This window comes from Lissotriton vulgaris, chromosome 7, assembly GCF_964263255.1.
Source record: "Lissotriton vulgaris chromosome 7, aLisVul1.2, whole genome shotgun sequence".
NCBI lineage: Eukaryota > Metazoa > Chordata > Amphibia > Caudata > Salamandridae > Lissotriton > Lissotriton vulgaris.
The window spans coordinates 1,064,614,147-1,064,633,233 of record NC_141695.1 but is presented as its reverse complement, the minus strand read 5'-3'; the positions used below and the strand labels follow the sequence as shown (position 1 = coordinate 1,064,633,233).

The 19,087-nt window shown below is 42.6% G+C and overlaps 1 protein-coding gene across 1 annotated transcript in view; it reads right to left on the bottom strand.

The window, feature by feature from the left end:
- Window positions 1-19,087, bottom strand: part of TGFBI (transforming growth factor beta induced) — a 225,671-nt gene that overhangs the window by 183,633 nt on the left and 22,951 nt on the right. Inside the window, exon 2 of the mRNA XM_086931518.1 lies at window positions 14,537-14,635. Coding sequence (XP_086787644.1) covers window positions 14,537-14,635 — 99 coding nt within the window. The remainder of the gene's footprint in view (window positions 1-14,536; window positions 14,636-19,087) is intronic.

Below are 19,087 nucleotides of genomic sequence, written 5' to 3'. Positions count from 1 at the left end.
CCGAGCCTTCATGTCGCTTAGCCTGCTCTGCTGCCCATGCTCTTCCCTCTTCGCAGACACTTGCCCATTCAACAACTACCATCTTAACAGAATGTGTACTTATTACATTGCTATAACCCAGAGCACAAATAATGTGTGCTAAAACTTTAAATTCAGCCAAAGCCTTGTAAGAAAAATCCCTCCACTGTTGTACTTTTCAAACTTGCTGGACATGGAGCCCTTTCCAAATCCAACCATGACCAAAGAAAACATTTTATATTTCTGTGAGGTGACCTGTGCAAATGTTGATGATGGTACTGCTAGCTTTTACCACAACACCCATCTCAAGGTCTTGCCTAAAAGTTGAATACAAGATAATTCCAGGTGTATATTTTGGTGATTGATAGTAAGGTTAAAACTGACAAATCTTAAATGCTATTTCATCTTACGAGAACTACAAAATTAATAATTGTTAATCAAAATGAAGCAAAAAGGTCTGTATTGATTTAGTAGATTCAGGGTCAGTGGTTAAGGGTTTGTAACTTTTAGTACGTTCTATAATGACAAGCCCATTATCACATAACATTGTTACAGTGTAGAAGTTGATTATTCTTTACACAACATAAAAACTGATTATGACAACAAAACTCTGATGTGTACTTTGCACAAGTTTAGATAAACAACACTGAAACTGAGAACAGTTGAAGTTCCAGCACCGTAAAAGTGGGCTTGGATATTTAGAAATAGCAGGATTATAAAAAAAATGGATTTAACATAATAAGTCATAGTGAAAAATTATTGATGAAATGTATTATTTTTATTGCTTACATTGTAATGCACCATAATAAAATGAATGTGGTGCAAAATATTTCGGCAATGTGTTGTTTGACTTGTGCTTGACATTATTAGGGTCATAATTAGAGTTGAACATTTTTGTGTAATAATCAATGACAATGTTACAATTATTTCCATATGTGATCTGTTTGATTTATTTCATTATGCTTGAACTTAATTATGAGTTTCTTTCACTAATTAAGAAATGCTAACTTTTAAATGCATTGAATTGCTTTTTTCCTTAGGCTCCATTATTTCATAGCCTTGTATAATGGACCTTTGTTAGGTTTCCTTAAATGTTGCTTTATCTGTTCTGTGTATGCACCATCTTTAATCTTGAAATGAAATTACTTTATTGTTTGGTTAAATAAAACCATGTGAAATAAAAACGTAGCTACATGTAACCATCACAACTAAGGGCAAGATGTAGGTGGCCCATTACCAGTCGGTAACGGCCGAAAATAACGAATTTCGGCCATTGCCGATCGGTAATAGGCTTTTCTTATGGAGGGGGCCGAAATAAAGGATTCGGTAATTTACTGAATCAGTAATTTAAGGAATCAGTAAATTACCGATTTCTTAAATACCGATTCGGTAAATTACCGAATTCCCGATGTAGGGAGCACTTAAATGAGTGCTTAGCCCATGTTAGGATTCGTTATTTACCACCAACTACAAGTTGGGGTCCAATGGGTTGAGACACTGGGTGATGGCGGCCCTACATGTCCTGATTTTTCTCTTTTAAATATCTGGCTGCAATAAGGTGACTTGTGTTACGTGAAAATGTGCACATATGTAAATCAGATTAATAAAATCCTCTTTTGTTTGTCCACAAAATCTACATGTTGTTGGACCATTGTATTTCTAACTAGGTAGGTCTGCTAATGTTGGTAGCTCACCAAACCAATGCACCATGACTAGTTTCTTTAAGAAAATGGAGAATGTGAGGTTTAGGAATCACAATTACTGATTATCATCTATGCATGCGTTCACCTGCTGAATGTGTTTTTATCTTCTACCAGCGATTGAAGTCATGCCATTTTGTTAGTGCTTCATCTAAAAGCTGAAAAAGACAGGGTTTTGTCCCACGGGTCTCCTGTTTTGGTGGCTTGGAGGACTTTGTGATTTTTTATCTGTTTCAACTTCTTTCCAAAGCGCTTCATTGACTTGTAAGTGTTCTGGATTAAGTTTTAATTTGTACCAGATTTTTACAGTTGAGTACATCCTTCCTATCGATTTGTTAATTAGTCCAAATTCTAGCCGTACTTGTGCTCGGAATGCTCTTTTTGGCAACTGGGGGGGTTTGTTTATAGATGGTGACTAGCAATTTATTTAAAAGTGTGGAGTCTTTACCACGGTGAGTGTCACTATCATAGGATAGGGTTGGCAGGAGCCTTGCAGCCATCACTACTAATAGTGGTTTAAAAGATGGACATTATAATTCTTTTGCTAAGACGCTGAAGGCAAAGGTTAACGCACCAGTTCATCTGAGCTTGTTGGTTGAATCTGTTGTCTAGTGCAACTCCTAGGTATATGAATGTTGAAACCTACTCCTGCATCTTACCAACCTTTAAGCAACAAGACACTATTTCAAATACGTCAATGTACGTGTATCAGTGGAAATTCGACGTCTCAACTTAATCCATGAAGAGAAACAAAGTGCATAAGTTATTTGTTAACTAACATGTGAGATCCAAATGGACAGTCGTTTTTCATGAGAAAAATGGGAAAATATGTTGGAGTATCAATTTTGTACCTGGTGAAAGGAAGAATGGTCACATGATGGTTAGATCATCTCATGGTGACATCTGATGTCACCAATGGATGATTCCCTAGAAGGAGGGAGTCCCATTACTCCATTTCCTTCAGCCTGCTTGCAAGATAGTATTTACATGCCTGTTGGACTTCGCCGTTTTTGCAAGGTCATCCCTGAATTTTTTGCCTTCCTCCTGGTATTTTTTCTGGATCCGCCCCCATGTCGTGTGTCTGGGGCCAGAGCCTACATTGACAAAGGACTATGCTGTGCACATGTAAAGATGTTTCTAAGGGCCCCCCAGACCTGGTTTTGGGGCTGTGACCCCATGTAAAAGAGGAACTTTGTGCTTATTTGGTGTAAATGACGGCTGGGCGCCAGGAGGATCCACCATGAAGGACTCCCTCTCTGTTGGAGTGCCCTGTGAGCTGGCCTGGCTGGGCCCAGCTCTGCCCCTTGTAACTTTGAAATTCAGCGCAGGGTGAGCGCGGTGCTCCCCACCCCAGTGCTATTTCTAGAGCACTGTGCTGGGATGGGAGAGTTGTTTCCTATGTCCCCCGGGGGCAGACAGAAAGAGCGTGAAGGACCGCTCTTGTGGGTGACAGCATGTGGTAAGCGCCCTGGAGTGCAGCCAGTATCCCTAAATCCATTGGGGATCATTCCAGGGTGGCTTTGAGAGCCTGAGGCCAAAGCTACTTGCACGAAATCTAAGGCGGACGCCCGTCAGCTGGACGAACGCCGCAAGAGTCACAAGTGTTGCTGGGCAACTAGCGGGGCTGGCCAGAATTTATAGTCTTGCCTGTCCATGCCCCAAGAAGCCAGTGAGGATGCCATATCCAGAGTTGCCCTGCAGCACACCAACAGCAGGCCAGAGGGCAGCTGTGTGAAGGGCAATGCAGAAAGGAAAGCTTGCATGCAATCCGGCTTCCGCGCAGAACTAACTTGCCCCGAGAGTCCAAAAGGAACGGGTAAGCCGAGAAAAAGCAGGAATCTCAGGCAAGTCTGCGCCTGACTATGGGCAGGACCTCCCATGTGAAGGGAGTCCATGAGACCGGAAGCCAAGCAAAGGATGCCTGGTTGTGGGAGGAGTCCCGTGAGAGGGGTCGTGATGGGAGCCTCCTGAAGGCTCCATGCTTGGGAGGAAGTAGCGCTCCCCCTCTCCGAGCCCTAAATGGACGGAGAAGCCACAGTGTAGTGGCCACAGCCACTGAAAGGCCACACAGCAGCTTCTTGGGACTGGACTTGCTAAAGTGAGCGTGAGTCTGGCCATTGGGAGGAATTGCTTATGTGTGGGAGACCCAGGGAGGTCTTCCCGCCCTCAAGGGCATTGCACACTATGTTGGTAGCAGGGCTGCCACCCTCCCCAGGATATTACAGGCCTTGTTTGTCTGCATTGGAAGCCAGGGGGCCAATTTGGGGGCCTCTGGATCAAAGGGACATGCAGTAGGGAGAGCCCTCACTTTGCATTGACGTGGCATTGCGGGGCGAGCCCAGGACAGGACCCTCGCTTAAGAGTGTACTGACTTGGGGACAGTACCCCTGTGGCAGGGGTGCTATTGGTTCCTGCTGTTGATGTGGGTATCATATGTGCACCCTACCAGTGTTCCAATAGGACCTATTAATGATGGTGCCATGGCGCCCCAATGTGTATGCATAATGTTTTAAGCGGAGTACCCATGTATGCAGTGGTAGTGATGCACGGCACCACTGCTAATAGGTTTACATAATGTGCTGTGCTACGTGATGTTAGGTTGTTTATGCCCAAGAAGGGTATGCGACGGTTACAACGCAACCGTTACAACGCCGTTCCATTACGACGCGGTCACAACAACGAAAGTTGTTACAACGAATTGCGCTGGGGGGCGCTCAAGGATAGAAAATCATTTAATTTGCTATCCCAACACCTTCCCTACTATCCACGGGGACTGGTGTTAGAATAGTTAAATTATTTTTTTTTAATTTGCGCCCCCCCCCCCCAACGCAAGTCGTTGTAACGACCGCATTGTCATGGAACGCGTTGTAAAAGTGTGCGTCGTAATGACGTACATCCCCAGGAAGGGCTAATGTGAGGTGCACCACAGCAGGTGTTACTGTGGTTACTTTGGTGCCTTATTGTTACTGATATGTGCATAATGTGTGCTGTTAGAAACAGTCTCTACCAGTAGTTGGGCTAATGATTTAGTACACTTTTGCTAATTAGGATATTTGCCTAATGCATTTGTGCTAAGTGCACTGTTACCAGTAGTTACTGGTTGGTTTTGCCAATTATTAGTCTGATGGTTACGACAGTGGCCCGATTGGCCCTGTAGGTGTTCATAATCCCTGTAAAGTAATCCCTAGTGCCAGGTGGCACAGTGTATATATGTGATTGCGTTCTAATGTGTTTTATTAGTAATACAAAGGCTATTTTTTCATATAACCTTGTGTGGAGTCTCTTTTGTGGTGTGCCTAGTGTGTCACTAGTGTGAGTGTTGGGCAAACGTTTCACACTTTGCCTCTGGGATAAGCCTGACTGCTCTGACAAGCTATTCATACACCATGACCTGATTTCTGAGGCGTCTAATTTCCAAACACTACCTCTAAAACATATGCAAATTACTGTAGTTTTCTACTTTACATCCACTCCTCTTATCCTTTTCTTTATGGTCTTTTCAAAAGGACTCTGTGTATATTCAATCCCACAGTGATATCCTGAATAAGCAGGAAAACGTAGCGAGAAACACAAATATATTTGTGAAAAAAGAAAGAAAAATGTGAGAAATCAAAATGACCCCACACGTGCTCACCACCAACGGGTTCACTGGTAGGTACCCACTAGTTGTGCACACTTTTATCATCATCGGTGGTCATTTTGTTCAAAAGAAAAAAGTGTCCAAATGAAACTTAGAAAAACTTAGGTGACCAAATGTGATTAAAATTGTTACATACACTCCTGTCGCAATCACTTTATTATTTACTGAGTGTGTGCTGTCAAATTAAAATAGGCAGGTTACTATTCATGCATACCATTCCCAACGCCAACATGTTTCTTTGCCACAGTGATTTTTGGCAAATTCTTCAGGGCCAGACACTTCGCCAAAGCACCAGTGTAGGACACACCATTATGGTAGACTGTCAATTGTAAAAAACAAACAACACACACTTCACTTTACGTCACTTTCCTTGCTGCTAATCTAAAAAAAAATAGTCTGTTGTGGATTAATATTAGTCATAATTACCCTCAAATAGCCTCTGTCTTTCTTACCAGCTTTTATAGATGAGGTCACATGGAAAAATTCCCCTTATGAGTCCTCCTGTAGGATTGACTATTTAATTTTGATGTCAATCTAAAACAGTGCCCGGAAGAGAATGGAACCATTTCAGGCAGTGACTTGCATATATGCAGCATAAGGCTTTACCATTTATAAAATGACAAACATACAGGGCACTGGTTTTCTCACACACTACCGGGGGCTAGTATTACCGGTTTTCATGTTCGTTCACATTGTAGGCTGAAAGTGTTGCACCGCCTATTAGCATGTTTGTTCACATTCCTCCCAAGCGCTGAAGTCTAATTCCGGCATGGGTCTCATACACCTTGAAACACAAACGACCATCAGCACAGGCCCTTACCAGACTGTTGATTATTTCAAGCACTTGTGCATAACATCAAATACGGTCGTGCATGACTGAAAAAACCTCCCCCAGTCCTCCTTAACACCCAGGGTCTCATGGAGCTCTGTCAAACTACCAAGGGGGTGAGCAGGGGTTATCTTTAGTGTGTAACTCCCTTGCCCTCACTAGAGTGGTGGTTTCTGTCTGGCTTAGGTGCATGCCCTAGCCAAACAGAAATCCCATTTCTAACATTGATCCTTGTTGTTTATTCCCTTGTAAACTTACCTGCTGGATGCATTTGGAGCTGTCTGGTAAGAGACCAGGCCTGAACTTTCCTGATTATTGCTCCACTTCCCTTGTCCATACCCTCGGACATTTCCCTAGTGGACTCTAACGTGATCCTTTTCCCCATGCTAATTGAATTTGAATTTGAAGGTATTTGTAGAGCGCTCGTACACCAGGCGGTTTCATGGCGCTATTGAGGAGGACGATTCCTGGGTTGGAAGGGGAAAAGTTTAAGTTGTTAAAAAGCCTGTGAGAACAGAAAGGTTTTCAGGGTACTGCGGAACTCCAGGTAGGATGTATTGGATCTCATCTGGAGAGGAAGAGAGTTCCAAAATTGTGGAGCAAGGACGGAGAAATTAGAGCCTCCCATTCTGCTCTTCTTGAACCTGGGTACCACCAAGAGGGACAGAGAAGAAGAGCGCAGTTGTCTGCTGGGGATATAAGGTTTGATTTTGGACTTGATGAACTCAGGGGCTGTTCCTGCGAGAGCCCGGAATGTGATGCATCCTATCTTGAAGAGGGCCCTTTGTCTGATAGGGAGCCAGTGGAGGGATCTTAGGAGGGGAGTGGTATGGTTTGATTTGGATAGGCCATAGGCTAGGCGAGCAGCTTGGTTTTGCACCAATTGGAGCCGTCGGATGGCGTACGCAGGAGCTCCATTGTACAGGACATTCCTGTAATCTAAACGGGAGAGGACCATAGCCATCAGGATCAATTTAAGAGCAGAGAAGGAAAAGAACCGTGAGATCTTCCGGATAGTGCGCAAAGTAAAGAAACAGGAGGAAACCACCGTGCTGATCTGAGAGTGACGGGTGAGTTGTTGGTTGAGGGTGGTTCCCAGTGTCTTATCAGAGGAAGAAGGAGAAGGGGAGGAACCAAAAGAGGGGGGCCAAAAGATAGGAGACCAAGGGTTGAGTTTGCCGCCAGTGAGAAGAAGTTCGGTCTTATCAGGGTTGAGCTTGAGGTGGTTAAAGCTCATCCAATCCCTGATAAAGACCATCACCGACTGAAAATTATAGATAGAAGCAGAAGAGTTAGAGAGGTTAAAGATGAGCTGGAGGTCATCGGCGTAATTAAACACCGTGACCTCCATCCTCTGTAAGGCAGAAATGAGCGGGAAGATATACAGATTAAAAAGAAGAGGGGAGAGAGAAGATCCTTGAGGGACGCCACATTGCACTTTAAGGGCTAGGGAGGAGAAATTTGCCAGATGGACTGCTTGTGCGCGCTCGCTCAAAAATGAGCTGAGCCAAGCCAGGGCTGAACCTCCGATGCCAGTCGCTTCGACACGGGAAAGGAGGATGGTGTGGTCCACCGTGTCGAAGGCGGCCGACAAGTCAAGAAGAATCAGTGCCTGTGGGAGGTTAGCGTCTAGCCCCTCTCTAACTCTGTCTCAAACCGAAACCACCACTTTTTCGGTGGAATAGAGAGGGGGGAACCCTGCTTGGCAAGGAGCGAGATAGCCGCTGTCCTCGATGAAAGAGCTGAGGACTTTGGTGACGTGGCGTTCGAGGACCTTGGCTAGGTAGGGAAGAAGGGAGATGGGACGATAATTTACTAGTGCTGTTGGGTCTGCACCGTTTTTTTTAGGATTGGGATGATGGTGGCAGATTTGTGGCAAGGGGGGACAGTTCCTGACTTAAGGGTCTTGTTGAGAAAGGTAAGGGCAGGGAGAGGACAAGTTAGGAAAATGTCTCTTAGGATGTAGGCTGGGCAGATGTCGGAAGGAGAACCAGACTTTACGTAAGGGAGCAGGGAAAGAAAGGTTTTCTTTAGACAGGGGGGCTATTTGATCAAGGTGATAGGTGTTGGGTGGTGAGTCGGGGTTGACAAAAACTGGGGAGGGAGAGGGAATGTTGGCCTTAATATCTGCAATTTTGTTGATAAAAAAGTTATTCAGGGAGTCGCACAGGGACTGGGAGGGTACCGGCTTGGAGGTGGTCCTGTCTGAAGAGGCCAATTCAAAAACGGTGGCAAAAATTTCTCTAGGTTGGTTCTCTGCCCGAAGGATTTTATTTGAAAAGTAGCAGGTTTTTGCATCCAGGAGGGCTTTTTTGTACTCGGCCTGGATGGAGGAGTAAAATGATTTAGAGGCGGAGCAGTAGGTGCGTCTCCAAGCACGTTCTGCACGGCGGACAGCTAGTTTTTTCTCCTTGAGCTCAGGACTAAACCATTTGTTGACGTCATGAGCACGTCTTACCTTAATACGTCTCAGGGGGGCCACTTGGTCACAGGCGTTGGCCAGCCATTTGTTTAGAGTTTCAGCTTGAAACAGTGGGGTTTGGTCCTTTATAGCCGGACAAGTGGATAGTAAAGAGGAGCAGAGTGTTGGGATGTCAACTTTGCCCCAGTTTCGAGCCCAGGTGTTTTGGGCAATGAGGGTTTTGTGGACAGACTTGAATTCAGGGAGAAAGAAATCCAGTGGTGGTCAGATCACAAACAGGGGTCACAGTAGGAGCAAGGAGGGGTATATTGAGGGACCAGATTTGGTCCAAGGTATGACCCCGGACATGGGTAGGGGTGTGGATGTGAGATATAAAGTTCAAGCTCTGGAGTGATTCTGTGAAATCTCTGGAGGAGGCGTCTTCAGCTAGGTCAGATGGCCAGAAATTGAAGTCACCAAGTACCAGGACCGTCGAGTTGTTCACAGCTAATGTAGCTAGCAAGTCATGGAAAGCTGGTAAAAAGTGCGGCATGTTTTTTGGGGGGGCGATACATCAGAACACACGTAATTGGTGTCTGAAAAGAGTTGGAGCGTACGACTAGCTAAGACAACTCTTCTGAACAATGCTCCTGCCTTTGTTGGTGAAAGGAATCTCTAACTGTAACCATGTTCTTATGGATTTGTTTATTTAGCAATAGGTTTACTTTAACTGAATGCGCGGTTTTATATTACGAGCTGAAAGACTCATGACAGAGTTAATTTAAATGTTACTCATATGCATTGATTTTGGATTTTTTATATATTAACCAAATTATCTAAAATTGTATGAGGGTTTTTGTCTCAATGTTCTTGCTGCAGAAACTGTACTTACGACTATCTGATTTCTAAATGCACCATAGAGGGAGTAATAGATGAATTTTAGAATATCAGGTTCTTTTACTCTTATTCTGTGGAGAAACAACACAGCTTCTGATTTGTATAATTCTTGTTATATGACCGTCTTTAAAGTGTTGGGTCTTCCACTTGGAATACTCTATTTCTATAGCATTGTACTTGGAGTAGTGTACTTAAACCTGATCTCTAATTTGTGAGTTGGCGACCAATTGATGGTCCTCATTGGGTGGCCAACAGTTGGAACCCCTGATTTCTCACCCCTCACTATGACACAGAAAGGTCCATCAGAGGGCCAATAACTTTGTGGGTGAAGTATAGAATCTGGGTAAAAAAGGGGGCCATTATGATGGTGGGCGGATCCGCCCGCCATCACATCACAATTTCACCCCCAGCCATGTTAAGGGTGGCGGGGGTACCGCGACAGACGGAAAGTCCGTCAGCCACTTTTCTGCAGGTCGGCAATCATCACAATTGCCGGCCGGGTGTAAAAAGCCCACAATATTGTGGCGGTGCATTGCAGGCACCGCCATCCATATCATGATGACTGTGGTCATGGAAAGGCATGCGGAAAATGACAACTGGGGCGGTTGGGGCCCCTGTGGGCGTGGGGGGGTGGGTGCCTGCACTGGGGGGTACCTATGGTACCCCCCCTCATTGCCATGCACAAGGTGGCAGGCACCGCATTGTGTCTGTCACGTTGTGCATCTAAATACACAACAAGCCTCTTTGGCATTGTGGCGGGTGCTGCTTACAGTACCGCCTGCCACAATGTCAAAGATGCACAATGCGACCGCCAGGGTGGCAGTCACATCCTAATTGGCGGAGCGGGACCGCTGCACCACTGGCAGCTGGACCCATGACTGAATTCCGCCCGCTATCCTAATGGGAGCCTTAGTTAGTACAAATAAACTGTATGGGCCCAGTGCTATAAACCCAAAATGAGCTTCCCCTGCAATATCTTCTAAATCTTGTGTATTAATGTTACTCTTACAATTTAATGAACACTTGGGGGTTTCAAAAATGCATATTTGATTTATAAAACATTATAATTTTATATATATAATCCAGTATAAAACTGAATCGTCTCCATATTTTGGTACTTTTGAAGAGCGACAAAGAAGAGTGCATCATCTTTTCAAACTGAATGAAACTGGTCGAGGTCCAAGCATGTGTTGTGAGACTTGACTAAACAGATCTATATGATTTGAGTCACACTTACGAAATATGATCACTCAGGTGAAAGGAATCTAAAAGATGAAAGATTAATGAACTTTGACAATGAATACCAATTTGGACTATTTTTGTGGCTTTTTTTAAGGTGAATCAGAAAGGTCTCCTTTATGCCCAAAAATATCACATCATTGTGGGAACAAGCAGTTTTGAAAGCATTTTATTTTGCTTTTGTTCAGGGACAGTGACTATTATACAGGAAATAGATGACTAGTTATAAAACCAAGTCTGCCCTATTCGAATATCTATTTATTTAACATCTGTCATTCCAAGAAGCCAAGTGAGTCACAACCGGTCAAGTCATGAGGCCATCATTCACAATGTCACGTCTGCATCTGTGTCAACATGTTAAAAACAAAAACAAAATGCATAATACGGTTTTGTAGTAAGTCTTCTCTACAAAAGGTCACAACTGCAGAGAGGTGTAAAGTTAAATCTGGTCAATTAGATGAAATAAAGCATAAAGTGTTAGAAAATTCACTGACATCTTGGGTTTCAGACAATCATTGCGCGCGCTATTGATTCCATCTTCTGCTTATAGTGAAAGTTAATACCATGCAGCCGCGACCCATGGAGGGAGTTGCGGTGGGGGAGAGAGGCGGGGCAGGGTGGGGGGTGCTAAAAACCAGCATATGGATAATTGGAGGTAAGTAAACAATGTAATAAATAAAACGAATTTCGTAGCGTGCCCTGCATCACAAAATGCGATGCAACGCGCGCTACGAAATTCATTTTATTAATTAAATTGTTTACTTACCTCCAATTATCCATATTCCGGTTTTTAGCACCCCCGCCCCGCCTTTCGGCCCCACCACAACTCCTCCACGGGCCACGGCTGATACCATGTAGTTCTTGACACAAAAAACGATAGATAAAAGTTTCAAACAACTACTGATCCTAGAAAAATGTATTTATCACATTTCAAAAAACAGTTGCAAGAATTAAAGCAGCAACATAGCAGTAGCAAGATATTCCACAAGTTATCCTTAAATTGGTTTGTGTCAGAATATGTTAGAAAAAAAAATCGCTAGTCTGGTCCATTGGGCCTATATATTTCCAATATTAATTCCTAGGCAAAGATTATTTAGGACACAATATTTCTGTCAGGCAACATTATGCTTATGATATTCTGATGCCAAACCGAGTAGATAATGTCATCCTTTACTAGAGAGTTGAAACCTTCGTTTGAGTATGAGAGTAAGTGTCTTTCATTCTTGGGGTGCATTCTGTATTCAATAATGGTGGATTTTCCCACAGCAGGGGCTCCCTGTAGGAAGTGACTTGCAGTCTTTGGCCTAACCTGTATGACTGTCATAAATGGAATTGTGTTTCAGTTGCAATGTGAAGTCAGTTTCTTCCAGTGTTTGGTTTGCAGGGTACTGTGTCGTAAATTCGTAGCTGTGCATTGACGAGAAGTTGAACGCCCCTAGCAAACCTGCAGTTATATTTTCATTTGCAAATGGAACCGTGTCTTGAAAATGAGACTAGGTACTACACTCAAACTCATACTTCTCCACTAAAAGGGGATGGGGTAAGGCTTTGAAATCTTTCATCCAAGCGTGGTATGAAAAATGATTTTTTACATCCGATGTGAATGTGTTTGTCACATAGTATATTCTAAGTACTGGCACTATGCCTCCACCCTTCCTCAATAGAACTTTTTGCTACGGATGTTTCTGTGTATTCTCTGTTTTTTTATCCTTCCCAGTATTGTTCTCCCTGTATCTTGATGTCAATGGTTTCCTATCTGTCTGACAATATGATGACAGTCAGTCAGTACGGTCTATGCACAAACTGCCCGAAATTCGCACAAGCTAACTATTTCTCAGCAGTCTGTCGGCTACAGTGAATTGAATGAAAACTATTAACTTTTTAGGTTTTTGCCTGCAAAGCCCTTGCATTTTGCTGGTAAATTTCATTGTTTTTAATATAAACTTAAAAATTGATTACTTCTCGCCCCTCTTTCCTGGCTTTTCATTGGTTCCTGTGCTTGCCGCTTTATTTTCCTTCATGCAGCATATTTTCCTGCAGTTACCAACGCTTGTTCCACATCTGCTTCTCTCATCAGTTTACCGCAGTAGAAATACTGTTTACATCCGCTTTGGTGGAACAATTTTTTCATAAAGCTTTGCCTCCTCTTTCTGCTTTTCATCTTGCAGCAGATTTATATAGCACACCTTTTCACCAGGAGAGATTAAGGGCCTTATTTATAAAGGCCTTGCGCTGCCGATGCGCCACTTTTTCCCATTTTAAAAGTGACGCACCGGCAGCGCAAGACCTTCATAAATAAGGTCCTAAGTGATTTGCCTAGAATCACAGGATGGCGCTCAGCCGACACTCGAACCGGGATCCCCAGCTCTTTGAGTCAGCAGTTCTGGCCACTGCGCCACATCCTCTACACTCCTGTGACTTTTGTAAGGGAGATGTTTTATCAATGTATGTCCCTAACTGTGTGTCTCAATCTTTTGGTACATCACACTTTTTGAAGAATTGACAATGTAATTTGTTGTCTCTGTTTCCAATTTTTGAATTGTACTCTGCTTCTGTCCTTGCAAAGTCCATAACTGTATTACTACCAGTCCTTTATAAATACGAAAAACTATGCCACTTATTTAATATGACACCTTTTCACGTTGCTTCAGTAATAAAAGTAGCCACGTTGAAACTTGCTCAACATTCCATTTGTGAGGGTCCCCATTTGTGGTTCACATGCATTCCAAGCATGTGTCCGCGGATCCGCTTTCTCTTTACTGTTGCCTCTTCCACCACCCAGAAGTGCTCATGTTACTTAAGAAGTAACTGGAGTATCCGCTAAACGTCCTGTCTTGGGAACTAGGAGGGGCCTCTGCTCAGCCTTTGCCGACTTAAAACCTTTGCCTTTCTGTACCCAGGTTCCATAGTAGTACCCAAACTCCAAGAGCCATAGGAGGACTCATAAGGAAGACAACAGAACAGTACCAAATCTGGGCAACTAAATTTTTTAAAAAAAAAAATAACAAAATTGAGCCATCTGACACAATTTTGATTCCTTGGGAATTAGCAGAAATAAAGCAGACCTCATCAGGAAAATATTAGTATGTTCGGTTTGATTCTCATCACAAGCACAAAGTTTGCAGTTTATTTCTCAAACTCGTGCTCATTAGGCATGCCCTATTGGGCAGGGAAATAATATTAATGCTGTAAAACATTCGGGTGAAAAAACTGTTCTGTATGGATAATTGAATCTTAATTTTCAAAAACTGTAATTATCTGTTCTTGATGCTGCATTACTTGGATATTATTCTCTTTAAATTAGAAAAGCACGTCAAATTATTAGCTCGCTTTTTCCCCTTTTGATCTTATTTTGTCTCATCGCTCTGATGTTTGAAACACACTTTAATAAATGTGTGAATTCATTCAGAATAAATGGTGTGCAGTGAGCAATTATGGAGAAAGCTGTGCTTTTTGGAGTGGGATAGGTTGGAGGGAATTAATCTGAAGGCCTTTCAGACACATTAAATACCCAATTTGTCTGTAGTGAAGAAAAGCAATTCATGAACACTGTGTTTGTGATTATTAATTATTAAGTTCGTTTTCGTAAAAATAGCTTTACTGCTATTCACGTGTCAATGAATACTAAAGAGATTGATTGTCGAAGCACAAGGGAGTTTGCTGCAATGTTGGTTTGTTTCCAGGGCTTATTTATGCATTTTAGAACATTTAATTTTATCACAAGCTAAAAAATGTTTGTAAATCAAATTCCAGTGCTTCAGCTGTCAAGGTTTTGTGGTAAAAAAATTTGTAGATGCACTGCCATTACTTACGTGGATTTCCCACATATTTTCCTTTGGTACCACTGTTTGCAGTTAGTATAGTACTGTTTGTTTGTTCCAATAAGTTTCTGCACAGCGCACACGTTAGGGCTGAGGAAAAAGAAAATAAAAGAAAGCCGGTAAGTATAACATTTTTGGATGTCAATAAATTCAAATATTGTCTATAATAGTTGTCAGGACAAGCATTGCATATTTGATATTACACCAGTGACATAATGACCTGGAGCCTCAGCCCTTTATCACTTTTCCTCAACAAAATTCACTTCCACTTCCCAACATCACCTGGACTGCATGTAAGATAAAAAAAAAGTGAAACTTGAACTGATCAAGCTAATCATACATTGAACTGGGAAAATTGTCTGTTCTGTACCGCATGTCCACACATACCAATGTCAGGAGCGGGTCCTGCATTAGAGTGAAGCTGCGCCGCCTCACTAAATACTGACCCCCAAAAAACATCAGAGCCGAAAAATTTAAAGGTAATAAAGTTTATTTATTACCATCTAATTTTTCAGCAACTGATCCTGAACAAGGTGTCAGGGCGGGGCCATTGCTGCTGAACAGCAGCAGCAAGCTCTGCACTGAAGTTCAAAGTGTGCATGTCGCTTTAGTCGCCTGTCTTGCAATGACCATCCAGGCATGCACATTTTAAACGTCTCTAACACAGCTGAGACAGCTGGGTTCTTAAGAGCATTAAGGGAGGCAGCTCCCTACAATTCTGGTGCTTCTCTCATTCTGGTTAACAGCACAAGAGCAGCACCAGTATTGGTTAGTGGAGTATCCTGGGTCCCACATTGGAGCCTAGAGGAGAGAAAACTGAAACACCCGCGCGAGGAGTATGTCGTATGGCACGCCAGGAAGGTAAGTGCAAGTTCTTTTTATTTTTTAGTACCATCCAAACTTTGCCTGACCACCACTCTCCATACATGCCATCCACCACTATGTCAATTACATTAATTTCTGCAATGTTTCATTCACACACACCCACAGTACACTCATACGCCTTCGATACGGTTAGCCACGAGATCCTCATCACACGCCTGAAAACAGCACAACTACACGAATCAGCATGTGCACTCATCACCTCCTATCTAGAGAACAGAACGTTCTCAATAGAATCAGGAGAGGCAAAATCTAATCAATTCAACCTACCATGTGGTGTCCCGCAGGGCTCCTCGATTAGCCCCACTCTTTTTAACTTATATGTCACTCCCCTCGCACAACTAATAAGGAACTGTGGTTTCACCCCAATATCCTACGCCGACGACACCCAAATTGTGGTGTCAATAAACGAAGACGTAGAGAACACAGCAGAAAAATTTCAAATCTGCATGAATAAAATCAGCCAATGGATGAGAATAAATTGTCTAAAACTAAATGGAGACAAAAGTGAGGTCATGATCCTAGGAGGAGACAAAAAAATCTGGTCCCACTCATGGTGGCCAAAGGAACTAGGAGGATGTCCTGAACCAACGGAAAAGGTAAAAAATCTGGGAATTACTCTAGACACCAATCTCTCCTTTGACGCCCAAGCAAATAAACTGGCATCATCACTGTGGTACATTCTAAAAATGATCAAGAAAATTCTACCCTACCTACCACTTGATTCACGAAAGACGGTGGTGACAGCACTAGCCTTGTCCAGATTGGACTATGGGAACGGCCTATATGCTGGAGCCAGGAAGAAAACTCTAATCAAACTCCAACGCCTGCAGAACGCAGCAGCCAGGCTGATTTTAGGGATACCAAAATTTGAAAGAATCAGTCACAAACTTAGAGACCTACACTGGCTACCAATCGAAAAAAGAATACAATTCAAAACACTGTGCTTAGCATATAAAGCAACCAATGGAACTGGATCCCAATTTTTAAAAACTCATCTAAAACTATATGAACCGAATAGAACCCTCAGATCTGGCCAAAAGAAAATGATCGCGGTACCAAGATTCAAGAGAGCAAACTGGGGCGGAAGGAGCTTCCTGGTACATACAGCAAGAAGCTGGAACCAACTACCGTTAGATATAAAAACAAGTCCATCACTGAAATCATTTAGAAAGCAAGTAAAAACATGGCTGTTCTCCGCATATCCCTAAATTTACATCATAAGAGTCAGAATCGAATCACAGCGCCAAGACGCCTATGGCAATCGCGCGCTTTACAAATGCTCAAATCAAATCAAATCAAATCAAACTCATCCAACCACTCACACACATACACATTCATTCAGATAGCCTGCCACAAGCACATCCATCAAAATCTGCACATCATAAACACCCATACATCCACACACATATACATCCATCCATCCACAGACACATATCCCTTCATCAGTATTTTCTTCCTTTACCCACTTGCCGCATATTTACCCATCCCAAACCGTGCACACACGCAATCCATTTAACCAACAACACTTATCCATTCATTCACCTAGCTGTCCAGCCCTCTACACATCAATACATCTACTGACTCTTGCATCCATATATTCATCCAGGTGTATAATATATCTCGGTGTTTATTATCTGTGAGTTCCAGTCCTTGCATATTCATATGTCCTATATGTCAGCTGCTCTATGTGGATGAATACCTGTATTTATGAAGATTTCTGTAACGGATAACTATATATCTGCTGTTCTTTGTATACATGGTTGTCTCTAACATACTGTTTTCTTGATACAAATCTTTATAGATGTTTGTTTTGTGGGTCCCTGTATGCACTATGCAGTAAGTGTACGCATACTCTATAAAAAAATCAAACACACTTTGTTAAATGTTCTTTTTGGCTCCTTCTGAAGCCTAATAGGTTGTTTTTTAGTCTGGCACACCTTGAATGGTAAAAGTGTTTTTTCGCCAAGTACATCCAGTTATATTTCTTTGTGTGGCGCTCATGGAAGACTAAATTGGAAGAGTTTATTTTTGGTACAATTGTGCAAATAAATCTTAATTTCATTGGCCCAACAAAAAAAAAAAGATTTTCCATTGTTTTTCTCTCCTGAGTGTATGCGCGTGAGTGCATTCAAAGAAAACTTGACTTAAAGACACCAACAGAGTACGGTGGAGGTGAGAGGACAGCTGCAGTGTGAAGATAGCATCTGTCTGTTGTGGCAGTGTGTTTAAACATAGTGTTGCGAGCATCTGGTGGGATGTGGCAGGGAATTGGTGGGGTGATAGGCAGTTGGGTTGGCATGGGGTGATATCTGGGGGACACTGCCTTTGGCCCTCATTATGAGTGGCCCAGAGTGACATCGTGGAAGGATATGACTCCTGGTCATCTTAACTTTCCTGGTGTCTTAGGCCCAGAGTTACTGGGTCTGCAAACTATGGACTTAATAACTTCAAAGCCGAAAACAGTGGACCCAGACACAGCCTTTGAAACATGCATCTGCTGAGTCCGTTCCTTCCCAGTTTCCAACTGCACCTTGAGGGATCAGCAAATGCTCAACCCTCAACTTCCTTGCTTTCATATAACCTAGCCCCTTGCCACCCACACCACCGACCTCTAATCAACAGGTTTTTATGTTAGCCATTCTATCCAATCCTAATGAATATATATGATATGAGAAGCTGATTTTACATGTAGCTCATTACATTTAGGCAAAACAAAAAGTGGCAATTGACGTGGTGAGATTCGGAAAATAATTGTTGCAAGTCCATATTCTACCACATGCCCTTTGTGTAGTGACAACGTTGGATCTATGGTTAAAATACCAATTGTAATCTTACTCTTTCGTATGGTTGCTGAAAACATATTGGTCAAACACTGTTTGTGTTATGGAATGAAGAGCACTGAAGGATGCCCCACTTTTACATGTTGCCAATGTATCTCTTATTACTGCACAGATGTACATATTTGATTGGTTCAGCTGCACTGTTTATTGTAATAGCTATTTTTGAATTTGCCTATGACGATATTCCCCATCAACAGATTTCCACCAATTGTGGCGCTCATCTGATGCAAATAAAGTCTGGGGTGACATTCTGGTCTGTTTTGTGCAGTTCTGTGTAGGGAATAAAAGTTAAGGGAAAGGTCAAAACATGTGTTTTCCTGTTTTTCTCCAATTGAAACTTTGCTCAGTAGCAGCACATATTTATGCTAAACTTGGCATGAATATAGAATGTTACTCAGAAAGCTTTATTTTTGTAATGTTGTGTAGATCTCTTCAGCAGTTTCTGCGATATCAGCATAAGAAAAAAAGGTATTGGGTTAGCCTGACACTTATATGTATCTTGACAGTTGAAGAAGCATTTGTTGATTTGCTTAAAAACTTAGCATTGCTGGAAACATAGGCATCAGATACTTAGGGGCCAATGTTCAAACTGCATTTTGTATTAAATCAGTAGTACTACAATATTATTAATGATGTATTACAAAATGTTATTCACTGACCTACATGCAAAGTCTAAACCTCCGCCTCCCTTACATTTATGTAAGGAAATTTCATCCCAGCTGCGGAGATCTCCACACTCTAGGTATACATTTTACCTGGAGGGGCAAGAGGAAGTGCCTAGTAAATGGGGAACACTTATGACAAAAGTTGAGGGGTA